The sequence below is a fragment of the Vombatus ursinus genome, unplaced genomic scaffold, assembly GCF_900497805.2.
Source record: "Vombatus ursinus unplaced genomic scaffold, bare-nosed wombat genome assembly UNPS02015012.1, whole genome shotgun sequence".
Taxonomy (NCBI): Eukaryota; Metazoa; Chordata; class Mammalia; order Diprotodontia; family Vombatidae; genus Vombatus; species Vombatus ursinus.
The window spans coordinates 305,676-326,642 of record NW_020954790.1 but is presented as its reverse complement, the minus strand read 5'-3'; the positions used below and the strand labels follow the sequence as shown (position 1 = coordinate 326,642).

General features: G+C 50.9%; 1 protein-coding gene across 1 annotated transcript; it reads right to left on the bottom strand.

Annotated features, from left to right (window-relative positions):
- Positions 1-536: 536 nt before the first annotated feature.
- LOC114030768 (zinc finger protein 879-like) lies at positions 537-19,429 on the bottom strand. Its single transcript, XM_027845652.1, has 5 exons — positions 19,070-19,429; positions 18,382-18,494; positions 16,610-16,736; positions 16,041-16,136; positions 537-3,206 (listed from the first exon to the last, which is right to left on the bottom strand). Exons 1-5 carry the CDS (start codon positions 19,410-19,412, stop codon positions 2,002-2,004), a joined length of 1,884 nt encoding a protein of 627 aa, XP_027701453.1. The 5' UTR covers positions 19,413-19,429; the 3' UTR covers positions 537-2,001.
- Positions 19,430-20,967: the final 1,538 nt, after the last annotated feature.

Sequence of the window (20,967 nt, the reverse complement as noted above, 5' to 3'; positions counted from 1 at the left end):
GCTGCCACAGCTGCGGCTAACTGAGCAGGTGAATCTTTAGCCAAACAACACTAAGCATCTCTAATAAGGGTCTGATATCCAAAATACCCTCCTTTCCACTCCACTCCACTCCACTCCCTCTGCCAAGAAAACCCCAATCGGGCCACGAAGGGTCAGATGTGACTGGTCAACAAACCACCACAAATCCAAAACACGTGGGGAGCTGACAAAAATATAAAACCAAGAGCCATTCCCCACTCGATGTGGTGGAATAACAGGAAATGACCCTATGAAAGACCGTGTCCAATCCCGAATGCAAATCAAGCCGACGCTGAAGTTTATCTAGAAAACCGGCAAGGAGGACAAAACGTGCTGGAGGCATCACAGAAGGACAGGTAAACGAACGCACGGTTAGTGTGGCTATTAACTGGTCCAACCACTCTAGAAAGCAATTTGGAAGTAAGCTAGCATCAGTTACTGGAATCGTCCCTCCCCTTGACTCGGAGATCCCACGGCCAAGGAAGTCAAAGATAGGGGGAAAAAAAAAAGGTCCCATGTATACCAAAAGGTTTATTAACACTTTTTGTAGTAGCAAAGAATTGGAAACAAAACCCCCATTAATTGGAGGAATGGCTAAACAAAGAACACTACTGCGCCAAAACAATAAACATGAAGAATTCAGAGAAGTATGAGATGCATGAAATAATCAGACACAAAGTGAACAGAAGAACAAAACAAGAGCACAGTGATCACAGCAATGTAAACAGAAGGGGAAAAGGCACCCCCAGAAATCCACACTGAAATCGGCACGATTCGATGGCCAAGCTTGGCCCCAAAGAAGAGAGAAGAGGTGTCTCTTCCCCTCTCTGCGGTGGGAATGGATTCTGCACACTGTCGCGTGGGCTGGTTTGGCGGCAAGGGAAGGATCTCCAGCACAGGAGGCAGGGGAGGGATGCATTTAGAAATGAACGTATTACAACGGCAATTATTAATTTAAAAATATAAAAATAAAAATAATAATAACAAAGTTTTCAAATATGAGACAGCATGAATTGGGATACCAGTGACAGGAAATCAAACAAAAGCCACGAATGACTCTGATGAATGACCTGAGGTGGTGTGGGTGTGAGAGAGAGAGAGAGAGTGTGAGTGTGTGTGTGTGTGTGTGTGGTCACTTCCTAACGATGACACAGAAGCCTTGGGAATGAATGAGATTCCAAAACCTTGGGGGTTGGCAAAAGGAGAAATCTGCAAAGGAGAAAGAAGTGAAAGATGCTGTGACGCAGAAGGAGGAGAGAGCATCTAAGAGGAAAAGAGCACAGCCTCTTTCTTGGAGTCAAAGGAGACGAAAGATGAAGACCAGGGAAAGAGCCCTTGGGACAGACGACTCAGAGGGCGCTTTGAATGTGATACAGAAGATGCAGTGCAGGTCTTGGGAGAAAACAGATTTCGAGGGGTTCAGAATACATAGGGTGACATCAGCCACTTTTACAGGAAGTGTGGCAATGAGACAGGCCCGCTGTCCAATGGGCGGCGGAGGGCTGGAGGGCCACCCTTGCATTCCTTTGTTTTTGAAGTACCCTAGGCCAATGGGATGAGACTGGAAAAAACATTAAAGGTTCATGAGAGCGGGGAGTGCGTTAGGGTCAGGTCCTGGTGAAACTGGCAGGAAGGATGGATCCAGGGTATAGCTTGAGCAGAAGGGAGAAGACTTGAAGACCTGAGAATTTTCAAAAGCGAAGTGCAAAGAGTGCCTCTCAAATCACCAGCTCTTCTTTCGGGGTCTGGGTAGTCTAAGCCTAGGGCAGAGATGGCAGGGAAATGAGAGAAGAAAAGGTTTGGAAAAACCAAGGCCTCAGGCTAGGATGAACACATGCTTCACCTGCGGACTAATTCTCAATCAAGGGTACCCCCCGAAGTCTGGCTCACATTCATTACGTTCGTGAGGTTTTGCCTCGCAAGGCGCCTCTGCGGGACGGATCCCGACCGTCAGGAGCCACGGGCTCTCCCCACCGCCCTCACTCAGAGTTTGTTTCCAGTGTGCACGACCTGATGTCGGCTGAGGTGTGTGCTCCGGCGGAAGGCCCTCCCGCAGTGATGGCACTCGTAAGGTTTCTCTCCCGTGTGAATTCGGTGATGGGAAATGAGAGAGGAAATGTGATTGAAGGTTTTCCCGCAGTCATTGCACTCGTACGGTCTTTCGCCCGTGTGAATTCTGGAGTGGAACGTGAGTGAGGAGCTGTGGTAGAAGGCCTTGCCACAGATGCTGCACTCATAGGGCTTCTCTCCGGTGTGAATCCTGTAATGGGAGGTAAGGGAAGAAAAGTGGTTGAAGGCCTTGCCGCATTCATTACATTCATAGGGTCTCTCTCCAGTGTGAATCCTGTGATGAGAGGTAAGGGAAGAGCTGTGGTTGAAGGCCTTGCCGCATTCATGACACTTGTAAGGTTTCTCTCCGGTGTGAATCCTCTGGTGTCGCGTCAGCTGTGCGCTCTGGCGGAAGGCCCTTCCACACTCGCTGCACTCGTAAGGTTTCTCCCCAGTGTGAATGGTCTGGTGCTCGATGAGGTGTGTGCTCCGGCAGAAGGCCTTCCCACACTCATTACACTCATACGGCCTCTCTCCAGTGTGCGTCCGCTGATGGGAGTTGAGAGAGGAGACGTGGTGGAAGGCCCTCCCGCACTCGGGACACTCGTACGGCCTCTCTTCAGTACGAGGCCTCTGACTTGGGAATTTCTCTCTGCTGTGAACGGTCTGGTGGAAGGCCTTCCCAAGCTCATGACACCCACAAGGTTCCTCTTCGGGATGCCTTGGCTGATACTCAGAAAGACCTGAATTGCAACTAAAGGAGTTTCCACATTCCTTCTGCTTGGAAAGTATCTTCTTGGGGCAGATTCCACCACCTTTACTGAGGTCTGAACACAGACTGAGACTCCTTCTGTGTATACCGCATTTATAGAGAGTCTCGACCACAGAGACCTGCTGCTGGGGAAGCAGGGCGGACCCCGTTCTGAAGCTGTCGCCAGACCTCCACTCCTCCCCGGGCTCTTCCCTCGGAGGCGTCCTCTGCGGGGCTCTCGCCTGCCTGATCTGCTCCATCTCTCCTCCAGCAGCCCTTCCCCAGGCGTCTCCTAGCATGGAGACAGGAGGACCACGCCCCGGCAGTCGCCCCGTGACAGGGTCCAGCTTTGGAGTGGGCTCCGCGGTTCCTGGCTCAGGTTCGGAATCTGAAACAAAGAAAAACACGTCAGTGTCCCCTCTTCCCCATGCTGGACTCAGCCCTGTCTTCTGCCTCCCCGCTCGAGAAAAATGACGGTCAGACTCCTGGTAACAGAATGAACAATCATGCCATCTTAGGTCTCTATAGGCACTTAGAGCATATAAGAACCTTCCACACTCACCCTCACAACTTTCGAAGGTAGCTGCTCAGTTATGACATTTTCCAAATGAGGAAACTGGGGGCTCAACATAAGTTAATGACGTGCTTAAGGTCACCACTGGTAAAGGGTCATAATGGGTGGAGGGTCAGATTTGGAGTCAGGAAGGCCTGGGTTCAAATCTCTCCTCAGGTACAAATTACCTGTGTGTCTGTGGGCAAGGAACTCAGCCTCTTCTCAGCTGTAGTCCTCTCATTTTAAGAAGGTGATAATTAACAGTGTCTACCTCCCAGGGCTGCTGAAAGGATCAGATGAGTGCTATACAACTAGGACTGATGAGTACTATTATTTTATAGCAGTAATGACATCATTGCTGTCACCACCGTAGCCGCCACTTAGCAGTCCCAAAGCTGGGACCAGAACCATGGTCTTCCGATTCCCAGGCCACACAGCCCTTTCTCCTGCACCCCAACGGCTCTCAAAAAGGGAGAATCCCTACCCGGGGACGTTCCAGCAGAACGGAGGCCAAGAGAGGAAACTCAAGGGGCCACCTTCATTTCAACATAAACAATGACTATTCCGATAATCTGACTTGCCCCAAATCAGGTCGCTTCACAGACAGAGTTTTACAATGGAAGGGGCAGAAGACTGTTCTAGGATGGTAAGAAAACAGAGGCAAAGAGTTCTCAGACGTGCCCAGGATCACTAGCAGAGGCAGCACTTGAACCTGGATCTCCCAACTTCCACCCCAGCAGTCTTGTGGCCACACCATGTTGCCCTCCCCCCATTTAGACAGTGAGTGGACAGTCACCAAGGAGGTCCCTCATTCCTCAGCCTTTGGTAATCTGGCTTCCAGCCTCTTCATTCAGCTGAGATTCCTCTCTCTCCTCTGTCTTTCCCCCCTCTTCTCTTCCCTTCCTCTCCTCTCTCTTCTCCCACCTGTCTGTTTCTTCTCAGTCTCTTTTGTTCTGTGGACGCTGGGAGTCCCCCCAGACTTAGCCCTGGGTACTCTTCCCTCTCTATGTCATCTCTCAGTGATTTCATCAGCTGGCCTGATCGTGCCACTCTGTGCTTGATGACGTCCCCCTCTGTCATAGGCCTGCGCACCGCTGGCTGGCCACAGCAATAGTAGCCCATCAGACCTGGGACCACACCAATACCTGTTCTCTTCCCTGCTGCCGCCCCCTCCCCTGACTGTGGCTCTTCCTGACTGCCCATCCCAGGCGCTCTTGGTCTAGCTTGGGCATACTCCAAGGCTCCGGCCTCCTCCTGGGAGCTCGCTCTGCCCTTGGCTGCTCAGCTTTGCTTTGCTCTCTCACGCTTTTCTCTCCTCAGTTTCCTGTCCTCTTGGCATGGGTGCCTCAGCTATCTCTAAGTTCTTTCTCTCGAAGAGGTCATCAACTCCCACAGGTTCAGGCACCATCTTGATGTAGATGATTCAGATTTGTAGAGGACGTGTGAAGCACTGGTCAGAATGCTGGACTCAGGACCAGGAAGATCCAGGCTCAAATCCTACTTCTGATACTGGCTCATATGAGCACCAGCAAGTCACTCAACTGCTATGCCTCAGTTTCCTCATCTGCAAAAGGAGGGGCTAGACCAGACAGCCTGCTCTCTATCTATGGTCCTATGACTGAGCCCTAGTATCTCTTCTGAACCTCAGTGACGTAGATCATTACCTGCCTTCTGCATTATCAATTGTCACTTTTGGATATCCAATAGGTCCAAAACTGAAACCAGTATCTATCCCTTAAATCTGTCTATCTGGGCAATCCTCTCAGTGCCTCAGACTCATATCCTCAAAGTCATATGGGGCAGCTAGGTGGTACAGTGGGAAGAGCATCAGCCCTGGAGTCAAGAGGACCTGAGCTCAAATCTGGCCTCAGACACCTACTAGCTGTGTGACCCTGGACAAGTCACTTAATCCTGATTGCCTCCAACAGCCCCCCCCTCCCACCCAAACACATCCCCACTATCCAATTCTACCAGCATCACCTTTCACAGATGTCTCCTCTTTTCCAATGATGTAATCAACACCCTAGTGGGACTTCTTAGTGACCTCCACCACTAGGACTGCCTCTCTCCCCTCCCAAACCACCTCCACCCTGTGGGCAAAGGAACCATGCTGGACCCTGAACTCCACACTCCATGTCCCACTTCTACACATTCAGAGAAGTCATTCTCCAAACCCAGATCTGCACTGGTGGGCTGGGTCCCCACAGGACAGCTGGCTCCTTGTCTCCTCAGGACTCTACAGGTAACTCTGCGATGTTTTTCCCCCCAACTTATGAGCCCTGATTGGTGTACTCCCCCCTCAATTGATTATCAGTTGATAAAAATTAGGCTGCAAGGTTTAACCAGTTTTTAGGAGACAGTATTTACGAAGGTGGTACGGTACAAAACATTATGCCAAACGAAGTGCACGCTGTCGCATAAAAGCACTCAGAATCCAGGAGAAAACAGCACGTTGTGTGGCGAAGCTCTTTCCTGCCCTTAGCGGAGCCCTCGGGATGTTCCTTTCTGACCAGGTGTCCTCATTAGCGCCCAATGCAGGCGCTACTCTCAGCTATCCCAAGGACACTTCTGAGATGCCCACAGGAGTCCAAACTCTTCTATTTGTTCCAAGTTAACAAGGTTAACCTTGGGTTAAGGGGGAAAGGGGCAGAGCAGGTGGCTGCAGGCTTTCCTTCCCTACCTTCAAGCAAATCTCCCTCAGGGGCTGGGCTGAACTTCCCTCTCCTCCAAGGTGGCCGGTCTCTCAAAGGCCCGGATTCTGAACTCGCTACTTTATCCTGCCCCCACCAGGAGTGCCCGAGTCTCTTCTGCAGGTCCCAATAAACTTCTTGGGTACAGTCATTTCATTTCATCTGATGGCTTTTATTCATGGGCAGCTAGGTGGTGCCATAGTGCATAGAGCCCTGGGCCTTCGCAAGTTCAAATCTGGCCTAACACTTACTGCTTACTAGTGACCCTGGGCAAATCATTTAACCCTGTTTGCATTAGTTTCCTCATTGTTAAAATGAGATGGAGAAGGAAATGGCAAACTACTCCAGTCTCTTTGCCAAGAAAACCTCAAATGGGGTCTCAAAGAGTTGGACACGACTGAAAAACAACTCAATAAAAATGGTTTTATCCCTTCCAAAATGACTGAGGATTTTTATGCACCCAGTTTAATGCCTTTGATTCATCAAGTCAGTAAAGGTCTGATCACCTGATACAGGTGTCAGCATTTTGTGAGTTGCTCTAAGTGGGGTGTGGTTATTGATTACTTCCACTGATACTGCCTCAGCTCTTTAAACCTGAAATGCATCACCTCAGACTTCTCAGGCGCTGGACCCAAGGTCCAGCCCCGATATGAATCAATATTTGGCCTTAAACAATCGATGCTGGCTCCCGTCTCCTCCTTCCTGGCTTTGAAACAAGAGGAACTGTGAGCTGTCTAGAGGGCCCCCATGATCACAAGCACATGTCCTGCCTAGGCAAGCCTGTGTCTGGGGTAAGACCACCCCATTTCTGTGTCTTCTCTCCTCTGATATTTAGCCAGGCGTTCCAGCAGATAAGACAATGGGTCTGGAGTCAGGAAGACCTGAGTTCAAATCTGGCCTCAATGCTGCCTGCCTCAATTTCCTCAAATGTAAAATGGGGATCATAATACCATCTACCTCACAGGGTTGTTGTGAGGATTAAATAATGTTTGTAAAGTGCTTAGCACAGGGCCTGGCACATAGTGGGTAGGTCAAAACTGCTTGTTCCCTTTCCTGTCAAAACCTGAAAAGGCTGGAGGCTTTGGTCTGAGAGGTTGCATCTCTCAATATCAAGAAAGGCAGCAGCAGGGGAAAACCCCCATATCTACACCTTCAATTACTTCATGGGGGTACCTAAGCATCAAGGGAGGCGTTGGCATCAGAGAAACCAGGGAAGAGAAAATTCAGATTGGCATTTGGGCTCAGTAGGGTGAAATGTGAAAAGACTACAACGGCTTTGCAAAAGCCGTTTAATATCCAACAAGGTTTGGATACTAGCAACCTAAATGAACTGCTTAATTCAGTTCTAGTCATCCTGTAATGCATGGGGTATAGTGTGTGTGTGTGTGTGTGTGTGTGCGCGCGCGCGCGCGTGCACGCACGTGCGTTTAGCATTTCCTTTTCTGAGTGGGAATAAAGAATCTCTTCCATACGTATCTGCTCCATGTCTGTGTAGAAGTTATTTCTTTTACTGATGTCTCCCTAGACTACAGCCAAAAGTAACTTTTTTTTTATTTTTTGGCTAGGCAATGGGGTTAAGTGACTTGCCCAGGGTCACACAGCTAGTGAGTGTTATGTGTCTGAGGCTGGATTTGAACTCAGGTCCTCCTGACTCCAAGGCCAGAGCTCTATCCACTGTGCCACCTAGCTGCCCCCACCAAAAGTAACTCTTCAGGAAACAGTAAGCCAAAGAGCGGGCTGGTGGTGAGCCCAATCCCCTAAGAACGACCTTGGCACACAACCACAGAGGAAGAGGAGGGTGCCCTGAGCTCCTCAGAGCACTGACAGGGCTGCCTCTAGTCACCGGGTGAGATGAAAACTACCTATTGAACAGAATGGACTGGATGGAGAGGCAGCAGAGGTGGTCTATTAGTGCCTGAATTTGTACAGACACTGCAGATGGGCACCAGGCAGGGCCCAGAACTGAATACAAAGAGAGCAAGGGATAAATGGTCAAAGGGTATGAACAGGCAGTTTTTAGACAAAGTAACCAAAGCCATCGATGGTCAAATGAAAAAATGCTCCAAAGCACTAGTGATTAGAGAAATGCAAATCAAAACAACCCTGAGCTACCACATCACACCTATCAGACTGGCCAACATGACAGAAAAGGAAAATGATAAATGCTGGAGAAGATGTGGGAAAATTGGAACACTACTGTATTGCTGATGGAGTTGTGAACTGATCCAACCATTCTGGAGAGCCATTTGGAACTATGCCCAAAGGGGTATAAAACTATGCATATTCTTTGACCAAGCAATAGCACTACTAGGTCTGTATCCCAAAGAGACCATAAACAAAAAGGAAAAGGACCTATGTGTACAAAAATATTTATAGCAGTTCTTGGAAACTGAAGGGATGTCCATCAATTGGGGAATGGCTGAACAAGTTGTATATAATTGTGGTGGAATACTATCATGCTATAAGAAATAATGAGCATAGGGCAGCTAGGTGGCGCAGTGGATAGAGCACCAGCCCTGGAGTCAGGAAGACTCGAGTTCAAATCTGGCCTCAGACACTTGACACTTTACTAGCTGTGTGACCCTGGGCAAGTCACTTAACCCCAATTGCCTCACCTAAAAAAATAAAAAACAAACAAACAAAAAAAACCTGAGCAGGATGCTGTCAGAAAATCCTGGAAAAACCTACAAGAATTGAAGCAAAGTGAAGTGAGCAGAACCAGGACAGCATTGTATACAGTAACGGCAACATTCCGCGATGATCTGCTGTGAATGACTTAGCTATTCTCAGTAACACAATGATCCAAGATGATTTGGAAGGACTTAGGATGAAAGGTGCTGGCCAGCTCCAGAGAAAGACTCGGTAGAGCCGGAAGGAAGATCCAAGATACTTTTTCTGTATTTTCTCTCTTTATTTACTGGTCTGTGTTTTCTTTCACGCATGACTCACATGGAAATTCATTTTGCATGACTACACATGTATAACAACCCATGTCAAACTGCTTGCCTTCTCAATGACGGGGGAGTGGTAGAAAGAATTTCAAACTCAAAATTTGAAAAAAAATGCTAAAATTATTTTTACATGTAATTGGGAAAAAATAAAATATTAAATTATAAGCTAAGAGAGGAAGAGTTGGCTTAATTCCATTCAAAGAACTGGATAACGTGTTTGACACCTCCAAACTTTTCAGTGAAACAAAACCTAGTGTGTATCCTATCACTGAGAGAAGGCACATCACAGTGATTCCGAAACATGCTGGCTGGACAGCAGTGGCCAAATCGTTGAATCTCCGGGCCAGGAGGCACTCTCTAATCTATCACTGCTGACTCGCTGTTGATACACATCTGTGGAGGGAGGTCCAATGTCAAGAATTCTCTCCCTCAATGAAATCACAAATCCAGACCAATAAAAACCCATGAATTAATAATGCCAAACATCTGTGTATCACCATCAAAATGGAGAAAAGCCCAGCTGGGACAAGATGCCCTCCCTCATTTCCCAGGACGAATCCTGCACAAGAAGTAACTAAGGAGCTGGCGAGCCAACCCCTGAGCCCCACGGGACTGAAGGGCAGCATCAGCTCCCTAGGACTGTCCGGGGACGTTCACTAGGGCTACCACTGCATCCCACAGGGTGGCTCCCATGGCAAGAGGCTCCTCCAGCTGTGGTCTGGACTGTTCCCTCACCCTCCTACACCAGGTAATCTGCCTCTCCTGATGCAGACTAAGATTTACTTAGCCTTTCAGGGGTAACAGTGGACTCTGAGGAACAGAGTGATTCAGACATAACCAGAAAATACGGAGAGATGGTAGAACAAACAAGAGAGCAAAGTTTTTCAAAACGGAAAAACTGAAAGAAGACTTCTTATCTGTACAATCCAAAAGAGACAGAAGAAAGAGCACGATGATACAATCTGGGAATTACTGTGTTCCATAAAAATACAAAGGAATACAGAATCGGAGTACCAAGAATTTCCCAGAAATTATACAGAAAGACAGAGTGTAAATTGTCAGAACACAGAGGACAGTCGACAGAAAGGAATCCTAACTGAGCCAGAAGAACAGCCAACAAGTTCTGGAGAGCTTCAAACAATCAAGATAACAAAATATACTAAATACTAGGATTTACCCCATGAAGACCCACCCATAGAACTTAAATACAACCCTAAAATAATTTTCACAAAATAAAGGAAGAACTAAATAGAGGTTCAACATTCACGCGTAGACTTTGCCAATAAAGTAAAAATGAAGAAGCTACTAAAATTAATCAATATTATTTAATCCTATACTATTGAAATTACAGTATCAGAGAGCATAATAACAAAATTCACATGGAGGGAAATAAAAGGTCAAGAACATCAAGGGAGAGAGAGGGAGAGAGAGGGGGAGAGAGAGAGAGAGAGAGAGAGAGAGAGAGAGAGAGAGAGAGTGAGTGTGCGTGCGTGCGTGCGTGTGTGTGTGTGTGTGTGTGTGTGTGGAGGGAGTGGGGGGGGGAGGATGAAAACGGTCTGGCATTACCAAAAGCAGTATTTATCAAAACTTTCTGGGGCAGCCAGGTGGCGCAGTGGATACAGCACCCGCCTTGGAGTCAGGAGGACTTGAGTTTAAATCTGGTCTCAGACACTCGATACTAGCTGTGTGACCCTGGGCAAGTCACTTAACCCCAACTGCCTCGGCTCCCCCCCCCCAAAAAAACCCAACTTCTGGGTACCAGGCAAAAAAAATTAAAAAGCTGATTGAGGTAACTGATTAAATATGCAAGAAGGAAACCTGAATAGTAGACTGGTCTTCAAAAACCTCAACATCATCAAATACAAGGAAAACTCATTCACCTTATGAATTGTTGGGAAAACTGGATAGCAGTTAGGCAGGTAATAGGTTTGGTCCAGCTTCTTGCAATACATAACACAGTAAATTCCAAATGGAAAAACAATGTAGCTATAATAGGTACACTATTAAAAAGTTACTAGAAACTAGAAACTATTATCTACCACAGAGGGGGATGAATTTGCAACAAGACGTGACACACAGGATTACAAAAGATGAAACAGACCACTAGGATGACGTAAAAAGCTTTTGCCGAAATAAAATAAATGTGGCTAGAAGACGGAAAAAGATATGGTCTAGAGAAAAAACAAACAAACAAACAAAAAAAAAACTTTTGACAAACTCTCTCCTACAAAAATCCAACATCCAAAATAATTAACAAGCCACAACTGCAAAGATAAGAGTGAATCAGTCTCCAAAAACAAGGATGTTAACGATCGAGCGTCGCCAGAAAACGTGCTGCTAGAACTGCTCCTGATTGGGGAAACGCGGGCCGAAAGCAGCTCGGCGACGCACAAAGTTGGTCAGAAGCACATGCTCACTTCACCGCTGGCAGAGCTCTGAATGATCCCAAGCATTCTGGCAAATGAGGGGACTCACGCAACCATCTCTGCCTCCTAACTCAGCAATCCCTCCCCCCAGAAAGTTACCGAAAACAAGCAACGAGGACATTCCCGGAGCGTCGCGCGCCTGAGTTTGCTGGGCTCGGGGAGTCTGCCATTTCACCGCAGACATCAAACAGGGATGGATACGAGAAGGTGAACCACGCTGTGGAAAATGCTCTACGGTGCGGGTTCAGAGAAACGGGCAGCCCTCTCGGCTCCCTTTGGCTCAGTCCGCGGGCCCAGGCACGCCCGGCTGCTCTCGCACCAAACGTCCTCTTTGGTTTTCTGAGAATCCCTCGTCTACTACGTCATTAGAGGCTTGACCAATGACCGCTGCTCGCTCTCCTTGCTTCCCTCTCAAACTCTCTTTCACTCTGGCCTCTTAGAATACAAGCTCCCTGAGGGGAGGGGGCGTCTAGCGTGCTGTGTGTATCCTGGGCTCTAAACTCTGACCTGGCATCGAAAAAGTTCTCAACAAACACTCCATCCATGACCCATTCTCCTCACTGCGCATCATCTTCCACCCTCCTTAACAAGAACGCCCTCCCTCTTACCCCTCCATCCATTTCTCATCCCTGAGAATTCGGGTTCCTTACTGAAGACACTGTCTCTTCTGACGCCACCAGGGATCCTAACGAGCGAGTCCAGGGTCTTCTTCGCTGACCTCTTACTCAGCTTCGGATGAGGATATGACACTGTTGTCCACTCTCCAGCCTCAGTCGGGGCCTCGAGGCCCCACTCTGCGTTGTTCTCCTGCTCGTATCTCACTCTTTCTGTCAGACACAGTTACCTGTGCCTGCTATGTTTACACCCAAATACAGATGCTGCCCCCTCACGCCTGGACTACTGCAGTAGCTTTAGGGGGTGTAGGGGTCTGCCTGCCCCACCAAAGTAAGGCAGGTCCGGCCACGTCACCTCCTTATTCGATGATCTCAATGTGATTCCCTACGGCCTCCAGGATCAAGTACAACACACTGGTGGGTGTTTAAAGCCCTCTATAACCTGGCCCCTTCCCACCTTCCCTCACTTGGCTCCCCTGCCCCACTGACTGTAATCCGGTGACCCCCTAGCCTCCTTGTTCTTCCTCTAACAAGATGCTCCAGACTCCAGGCCTTTGTCCTGACAGTCCTCCCTCCTCATCTCCACATCCCATCCTCGTTCAGATCTCAGCTCCCGCCAGAGCAGGGGCTGCCTTAGCTTTCTTTGTGTCCCCAGCCTTATACAGTGCTTGACACTTAGCAGGAGCTTAACAAATGCTTAGGGCAGCTAAGCACAGTGGATAAAGCACCAGGCTGGGAATCAGGAACATTCGTCTGGCCTCAGACACTCACTAGCTGTGTGATCCTAAGCAAGTCACTTCATCCTGTTTGCCTCAGTCTCCTCATCTGTAAAACGACTTGGAGAAGGAAGTGACAAACCAGTCCTTTGCCAAGAAAACCCCCAATGGGGTCACAAAGAGTCGGACAGGCCTAAAACAACTTAACAACAGCAATGTTTACTGACTGATACCACAATCTTTTGTGAATTTATCTGTCCCATCCTCTTACCCAGCGAGCCTTTCCTCCTAATAGGGACTTTTAAAAGACAGAGTTTAGAAAAACCCACTGGCCTGCACCTGACAGTCCCTCACTACTATGAGGAAGGTTTGGAAGCAGCTGGGCCACCAGCATCATTGCCTCTGGTTTCCCTGGGCCAGGCACGCAGGGACAACGAATGCTCATTGCTGATTTACAGCGCTGTTGCCAGCAACACTGTTTGCCCTGCTCCCTCTAGAAATACTGCTGCATCAAGCGTGTTGGGTTTAATCTCTGGGCCACAGCTTAGTCTGCTGGAACTGAACTTCTTGGGGACAAATCCTCCTCCTTGTCAGACACCGGCATGCTCCCCACCACCCTCAGTCCTCTCATTTTTAGGATGCCACCTTGTTGCCTGGCCTGCACAACGTCTGTCCCGTGGGTCACTTTGGCAGGCCACTTGTGGCCCTCTGGTCGGATGTTGTGCAGGCCACCATAAATCCTTGGCGGGTCGTAAGTGGCCTTCAGTATCGCACAGGGCTGCTTTAGAGCACGGGTCTGCTTGGAGGGGAATATGGTGTTAGATGTTGGCATAAACCCTACTTCTGCCAAGCTCCTTCCCAGCGTTTGAAGCCCCTGACTCAAGTCCTGATCCCTAGCGTCTCAACACCAGAATGCTCTTTGATTGGTTCTACCTGTTGCTTGGCCTTTCTATGCCAGTTCATCTGTAAGGGTGGGAGTCAACTGAAGGGACAAAGGAACGCATGGCTCCACGCCATGTAAAGTAAACAGCAAGGTGCTCTAGTTCTAATTCCTTTCTCAAGGGGCAACATCTCTACCGAATCAATCAACTAACCAAAAACATTTAACTAGGCACAAAAAGTCCTTAGTCAATTTGGAAGGAAGGAGAGCAGCTCAATGAAGGAAGTGACTATGGCTAGGAAGTCTAGGCGGTGGCCGAAGGTGCTCCGTAAAGCCCTCTGGGTTTTGGGTAAAGTAAGCAGGCCCTTTGGAGGCACAATTCTGGTGGTGGGCCAGCCAGCGAGGTCATCCGCAGCCACAGTTCTCCAGGAGTCACTTGGCAGAGAGGGAGGCCTCCTTGACCACAGCATGCCCATGTGAGCTTCTCCTGGTGTCTGTCCAACAGTGCCCTGGGACCAGCAGGCCACTTCAGGAAGGGGCGAGGAGGCCAGCAGGAAGCCACACCCTACCTACCCCAGGGAGGGGGAGACAAGGGCAGCCAGCAGCCAGGAGTCGGGAGTTACACCTGGTGGAGAGTGGGTCTCAGACCCCGAAGAACGTTTTTTGGGTTTATTTGTACTAACTGTTCTGGCCCTAGGAACCTGATGTGCCAGCATGAGGGGAGGTCTTGACTGTGAGCCCACTGCCTGCATAGATAAATTTTTACCCACAACAATTTACAAAACATAGCTCTGAGAGTTATTGCTTTCTAAGGTAGTTTGAGATCTAGTAATGCTAAGCCCCCTTCATTCATTTTCATGACCTTTCTTGTTCTTCCAGGGTATTTTTCTATGTCCATAGAGTAATCATATTCTGCACTGCCATTTTTATTATGTTGGCATGGCTCAAGCATGAACAATCAATTAAAATAACAAAAAATCATTGAAGTCTTGCTTTGTTTCTATTGTATAAAGAGAGACAGTACAGCCTAGAGATTATAGCTGGCCAAGAGGCCAGGAAGCCCTGCATTCAAGTCCCACCTCTGACACACCCCGACAATTTCACCCTGGCCCAGTCACTTAGCCTTGGTCCTCACGGTGACTTTGTAAGCCTGGAAGCTACATTAGAAGAGGAATGGCCTTTCTGTACCAACCAAGTCTGGTGACACAGCGGGTGGAGATCCAAGTCCGAAGTCACGTGACCCTGGGCAAGTCAGGCGACCTCTCCCTGCCTCAGTATCCTCCACTACAAAGGGAGAACAACAACACTTCCTTCACAGGGTTGTTGTGAAGACCCAATGCAAAGTACTCAACGAAGTGCATGGCAGGCAGTAGGCACTTAATAAATGCCTGTTCCCTTCTCGCCCTCTCCTCCTGCCCCTGAAGAGTTTTATCATCCACCTCAGGCTTGAGCAGGCCCCTGTGTTGGGGGGACTGAATGCCTGGCTGCCCCTGGGCCTGAAGGTGTCGGAGCTAGACTAGCAGGGGAAATCCCTCAATGGGAGTTTCCTGAATCAGTGAATTCCAGGTCTGCGATAAGACAAAGAGGAGAGAAAACACCTCACTTCCCTCTGTTAAATGGGGGGCTATGGGTGGCCAGGGTGGACCGTCATGTAGACGGTCCACAGTGATTAATGCGCTCCCTGGCTTGGCTGAACCTCACTTCTGGTGTTCAGTCTTGGTTACAAGGGAAGGCTCACTGGGACGGTGAGAGGGAAGAAGGCATTTGGGAATGAAGGTGATATTACAAGCCAAAAGTAACAATAAAACTTCCTAAAATATAAAATGGGGGGCAGGGATGGGCAAGATGGCCACTCCAAGCACGGCAGAGCATGAGGAAGTAGGGAAGCTATGGAGAGCACGAATAGAGAATCAACAAACTACATGCACTTACTACCGGCTTTTTGTTTTTTTAAATAACATAACGCTAACAATAATAATAGCTAGCATTCATGTAGTGCTTTAAGGTTTGCGAAGCACTTTACAAATATGATCTGATTTTTTCCTCACGACTGCTCTGGGAGGGAGGTACTGTGATTGCCCCCATTTTGCAGATGAGGAAACCGGGGGAGACAGAAACAAACGGGAAGGAAAGATCCAAAGGGCAGACAAAAGCACACACAAAACCAACCTATGCACAGGAGAACAGGGAGAATAATGGAAGGATGCCCACCACGGAAAAGGTCACCTGCCCCACCAGCAGAGGCATGGATGTGCCAGCAATGTGACTCACGGAGGCAGAGACAAGGCCCTGGCCTGGGGCGGGAGCTGGCTGAGCACGTGCAGAGGACATCCCCCAACGATCAGCTGAGCAGATGCTGGCAAAGACTGAGCACCGAGGGGCCCTCACTCACCCCGACAGGCGCCTCCAGGGACGTTGCCCTCCGGCATCCAAGGAGCTTCCCCTCGTTCCAGCTGGTCAATCACCTCTGGTTTGGAGGCTGCAAGTCCTGCTTGGGGAGATGGGAAAGTGCTGGAGCCCCCCAGCCCCCCAGAACCCAATCCCGGCCCCCTTCTCTTCCAGGAACACGGGTATGGAGGGAGGCCCAGCAGACACTGGGAGAGATGGGGTGAGAGGTCCTTTGGACCCTAGGAAGAGGTTAGAGCAGAGGTGAGCTTGGAAAGAACATTAATTTGACCTCCTCCATTGTAAGAGGCTGGGGACCACTCTTATCTTCAGGCACATGCACTGGCATTTCCGGGGAGGTTCAGGGGGTCATATAATCAAGCTACCAGTTTCCAGTTTGTGAAAGCAAAGCCATGTCACCTAAGAACTGACAGTACCTATTCGTATCCTACCTTTTGGTTACAAAAGGATTGGTTTTCAGAGACCAGAGATTTTGAGACAGCTCCTAACATTTCTTAAGGGGTAGCCAGGACCCTCTCACAGGCAAATGCTGAGTGTCATGGGAGTCCTCCTTACCCAGGCACACCAGGTTCCTGTAATTTTCCAGTATGACATCCCTGTACAAGTCCTTCTGAGAAGGGTCCAGGTGCCTCCACTCCTCCTGGGTGAAGTCCACGGCCACGTCATTGAACGTCACTGATTCCTGAAATAGCAACGACCATTGTGCTTACCCAGGGACTGTCCCTTAGATGGATCTGAGAGAAGTGAAGTTGGCATAAATCGTAGGGTTTTCAGCATTTCAGCTTAGGCATACTCTACATCAGACATGTAGTAAGTGCCTACTGTGTGCCTCAGTTTGTACTAGAGACTCTGAATCACATAATAAAATGATAACTAAACGTACAGAGGAATTTTTGGTTTACAAAGTAATTTTTCTGTGACAGCCCCATGAGGCAAGTGAGAAAGTCTGACTACCCCATTTTCCAGAAATGACAGTGAATCTAAGAGGAGCTGAGTGATGTTCTCATGGCCCTGGAGTTAGTCAGTATCAGAGCCAGGCTTTCAGACTTCTAGCCCAGGGCTCCTTCCAAGCTGCCTCTGCTTCAGCAAAGCCCGTTCAGCCTTCCTTACTGGGTGTGTTTTACAAGGGTTTCTCTGGGCTGCCTGTTTCCATGCTGGGGATCATTTCTGCCTGGGCCTTCACTTCCCACCTGCCTCCACACCTTATTCCTTTCCCCCCACTCAAAAGCCCAACCTAATGTCAGGCCAGCGTTTCTTCACTGTCCCAAACTTGAAGCACCAAATGAGGCCCAGACTAATAACAAAAATAAAAGTAACTAACATTTAGGTAGAGCCTGAAGGCCTGAGCAGCATTTTACACGTTACCCTGTTCATCCTAGAAAGAGAAAGTGAAAATCCTAACCCCAGTTTTTCAGCCGAGGGGCGGACTGAGGTCCTCAGGAAAACAACCAGAGCCCATCACAGGTCCTCTGCAATCTTTCTCTGAACACAACTGGAATTTAACGCTTGGGCCAACTCCCACGGATGTCAAACAACACAAGAAGGTGCAAAAGTAACAAGTATTAGAGAGGAAAAAAGAAAAAACCAAGTATCAGTTTCGGTCTCCTTCCTACCTGCTCAGACCGATGGAAGAGAAGGCAGGAAGATCCGAGTTCAGATCTTGACTCACTTAGTGACTTTGGGATCTTTGTATCCTCAGCACTTTGCACGGTGCTGATACAGAGGAGGCCCTGAGTCAGTGCTTATGGACTGTCTTACTGGCACCGTGCCTCAGTTCCCTCATCTGGAAAAGGGGGATAATAAAGGCATTTCCCTGCCGGGGTTGCTGTGCCTGACTGACTACTTGTGACCCTCTAGGCTAGGCTCTGGGGGGCCAGGAGGAGGGGAGAAGGCAGCTCAGTGCCCTGCGCTCAGGGACCCGCACACTCCTCCTCTCTCCGAGCCTCTGCCCCGCAAGCACAGAGTGGGGGTGTCGAGGACTTGCAAGCACAGAGACAGACCACCGCGGACAGCGACTCGTCTGTCCTTCCCAGCATGCCTCGGGCCGAGCTGGGCAGCCTCCAGGGATGCCTGGGCCAGGGAGGCAGGCCGGCTGCAGAAGGGCGAGGTCCCGGCTAGCAGGAGGGGGAGCACAACGGGGGGAAGGGCCGGCTTCGGGGCGACAGGGCCCGGGGCGCTCATTATCTGCCGTGATGGTGACCACGGCCCACATCCACGCGGGGACCGAAGGGCCTCCTGCTGCCCAAAGTGCCGGGACGGACTGGAAGGCTCCTCCTCTGCCCCTCCCCCCGCCCCTCCCCCAGCCCCCGCCCCCGCCCCCGGCTCACCTGGCAGGCCTTCGCTGTCAGGAGCACCGGGGCCATGGCCTCCTCTTCCTCACCCTCGCCCGCAGCAGGAGGCCGGGGGCTTCCAAGGCAAATCTGGGGAGCAGACGGCGCCCCTGAGGAGGGCGGGAGTGGTCGGCCCTTCGGGCCCCCTCCCCCAAGAGGGGGGCAGGGCCCGGGTCTCGGCCGTCCTGGGGAGGGCGGTCTCGGAGGCGGGGGAGGGGGGTCGGAGCCTGCCCACGCTCAGGGAGGGGGGAGGGCGGAGAGGTGGGGGTGGGGTCAGAGCTGGGCCGGACACGCCCCCACCCCCTCACCTGCTGTTCTCCCCTTAAGGAGTTAAGGCCAAAAAAGATCCCTGCTTTGGGGGAGGGGGCGTCAAATCCTCAGGTTTTAATTAGGTGGGGGGGAGGGAGAAGAGATCAGAGAGAAGGGAATGATGAGGGAGGGGCCTCGAGCTCCTCGCGGAGGCCCCAGCGAAAGAGCGGCGCTGATTGGCTCGGAGGCCACCGGGCGACCAATGGAGGAGCGACTCGCCAAGGGGGCAGGGCGTGAACTGCGCAGGCGCGCTACCATCGGCCCGGCGCATCGCTTCCCCTCTCGGCACCCCCTTCCTCTCCCCGAGACTACGAAAACAGGCGCCGGCGACCTAGCGCCCCACCCGGGCTCAGGCCGCCCTCGGACCCCTACTCACTCTGGCCCCGTACCAGGGCTAGGACTGCGGCGACGGCGGCGGCCGAGGATAGAATTGAGCTGAGGCGGCCGCGAGTGCAGAGGGTGACGAGAATCCGGGAGGGAGCGGAAGTAACGTCTCCGTGGCAACCGCGACGGAACTCGGCCCGGAATCCGTCGACATGCCGAACAGCCTTTTGGGAAGTGTAGTTCGGAGACCCGGGTGGTCTGTTGCGCATGCCTAGATCGTCTGCCGGGCGAGAGTGGTGGGAGGCGGGGTTCTTCTCCAGCACATACTCCTCCTCCGGTCCCGCCCCTTGCTTCGGGAGCCTAGGCTGGGCTGCTCTCCCTCTAGTTCCCTCCATGTGTACTGGGAGCTCTGAAGCTGTTTTGCTTTTTTTTTTTTAAAATTCAATTGTTAAAAAATGAAATAAAATAAAATAAAATAAAATTCGGGCGTACGCCAGCTCGGGTGCTGTGGAAGGCGGGATAAGAGCCCCTGGGGCCCGCGGGTCCAACCCCCTCATTTGCCTGAGGAGGAGCCTCAGTGAACGGAACTGGCCTGAGTCTGGTGCCTCGCATTGCGCCACTGGTTGTGAACAAGCCAGGGCCCCACTCCTGCATCCTCCGCCCGAGGATGGGAGGCCCAGGCCGGGGTTGAGGCGCAGTCCAGCCAGGCACCTGCCCTCAAGGGCCAGTGGTCTGGGCAGGAGCTGACCCCTCCTCTCCCCCGGTCCCAGGAAGTACGTGTAACTGACATGGGGGCGGGGCTTCACAGGAGGGGCCCCTTAGGGGGACACCCCCCCCCAAGCCCGGGACGCGAGGCTAGCCTCGAGCCCAGGGCCTGGCGGGGCCGCTGGCCGTGGTGCTGCGGGCAGCTCCCGATGGCACCGCGCGAAACCCCAGCGCGGACCCCGGCGGTCCGGAGCCGAGGCCTGCCCAGCGAGCCCTGGTTAGCGGGGTTTTACCTCGCCCGTCCCTAGCCTGACCATGCTGGGAGCCGCGCAAAGCGGCCTAGAGACCGAGTGCCGGTAATGGAGTGGGGCGACTCATCAGTTTCGGGGGAGGAGCGTTCTCCTAGCCGAAGTAAAAGCACGGGTTATGTTCCTAAAGCACAAGCGGAGAGCGAAGGCGGATTCCAGACGATGGTTCAGTGGCTTCCCACGAGGAACCCGCAAGTGCCACAACACAGCAGCTTTGGAGTCAAGTCTGGGGGGGTCGCGACCACCTCCCCTGGGGTGCAGAGCCAGAGTTCTGGGACCCGAGCAGGTTCTACCATCTTTGATTCGCTTCACTTAAGGTCCAGCGCCTGTGAACGTTGTCTCACAGTCAGTTAACACAATGAGTCAGAGAGTCAGGTTAAGCTGCATTATAAGGCAACCCTTGAGAAAACCAAATTATTAGTATATTCATTGCACGTATATACATCGGTTAATAGAAACGTGATAATTCCATACCCTTAATGAGCTTTTGTCATTCACTCAAATCCTGGATAACAGATTCCTGGGGCACTCCACTGGAGACCCTTCCCAGCTGCCCTCTAACCACTCCTGGCCATTCAGCCAGTTCCCTCTAAGCGACCCCTGCCCATCCCTCCACAATGTGCTAAAAGCCCTCCGAGGAATAAGGAACCACCTCCTCTTCTGCATCAGTCAGTGGGTCCACAGGGATTGGTCAAGGGTTTATTCTGTGCCAGGCCCTGCACTGGGCCTTGGGCCTTGGGATGGGGTAGGGGCACTTTTTAGCTCTTGGTGGGAATTCTGGGATTTGGTGCCAGGGAAGGTCAAATACTTCTGTTGCCAACAGCAACACCCACAGGACACATTAGCAGTTATGAGGTTTGGGTTTGGAGTCTGGAAGACCCGTGTTCAAATCTGGCCTCGAGCACTTACTGGCTGGGTGACCTGGGGCAGAGCACTT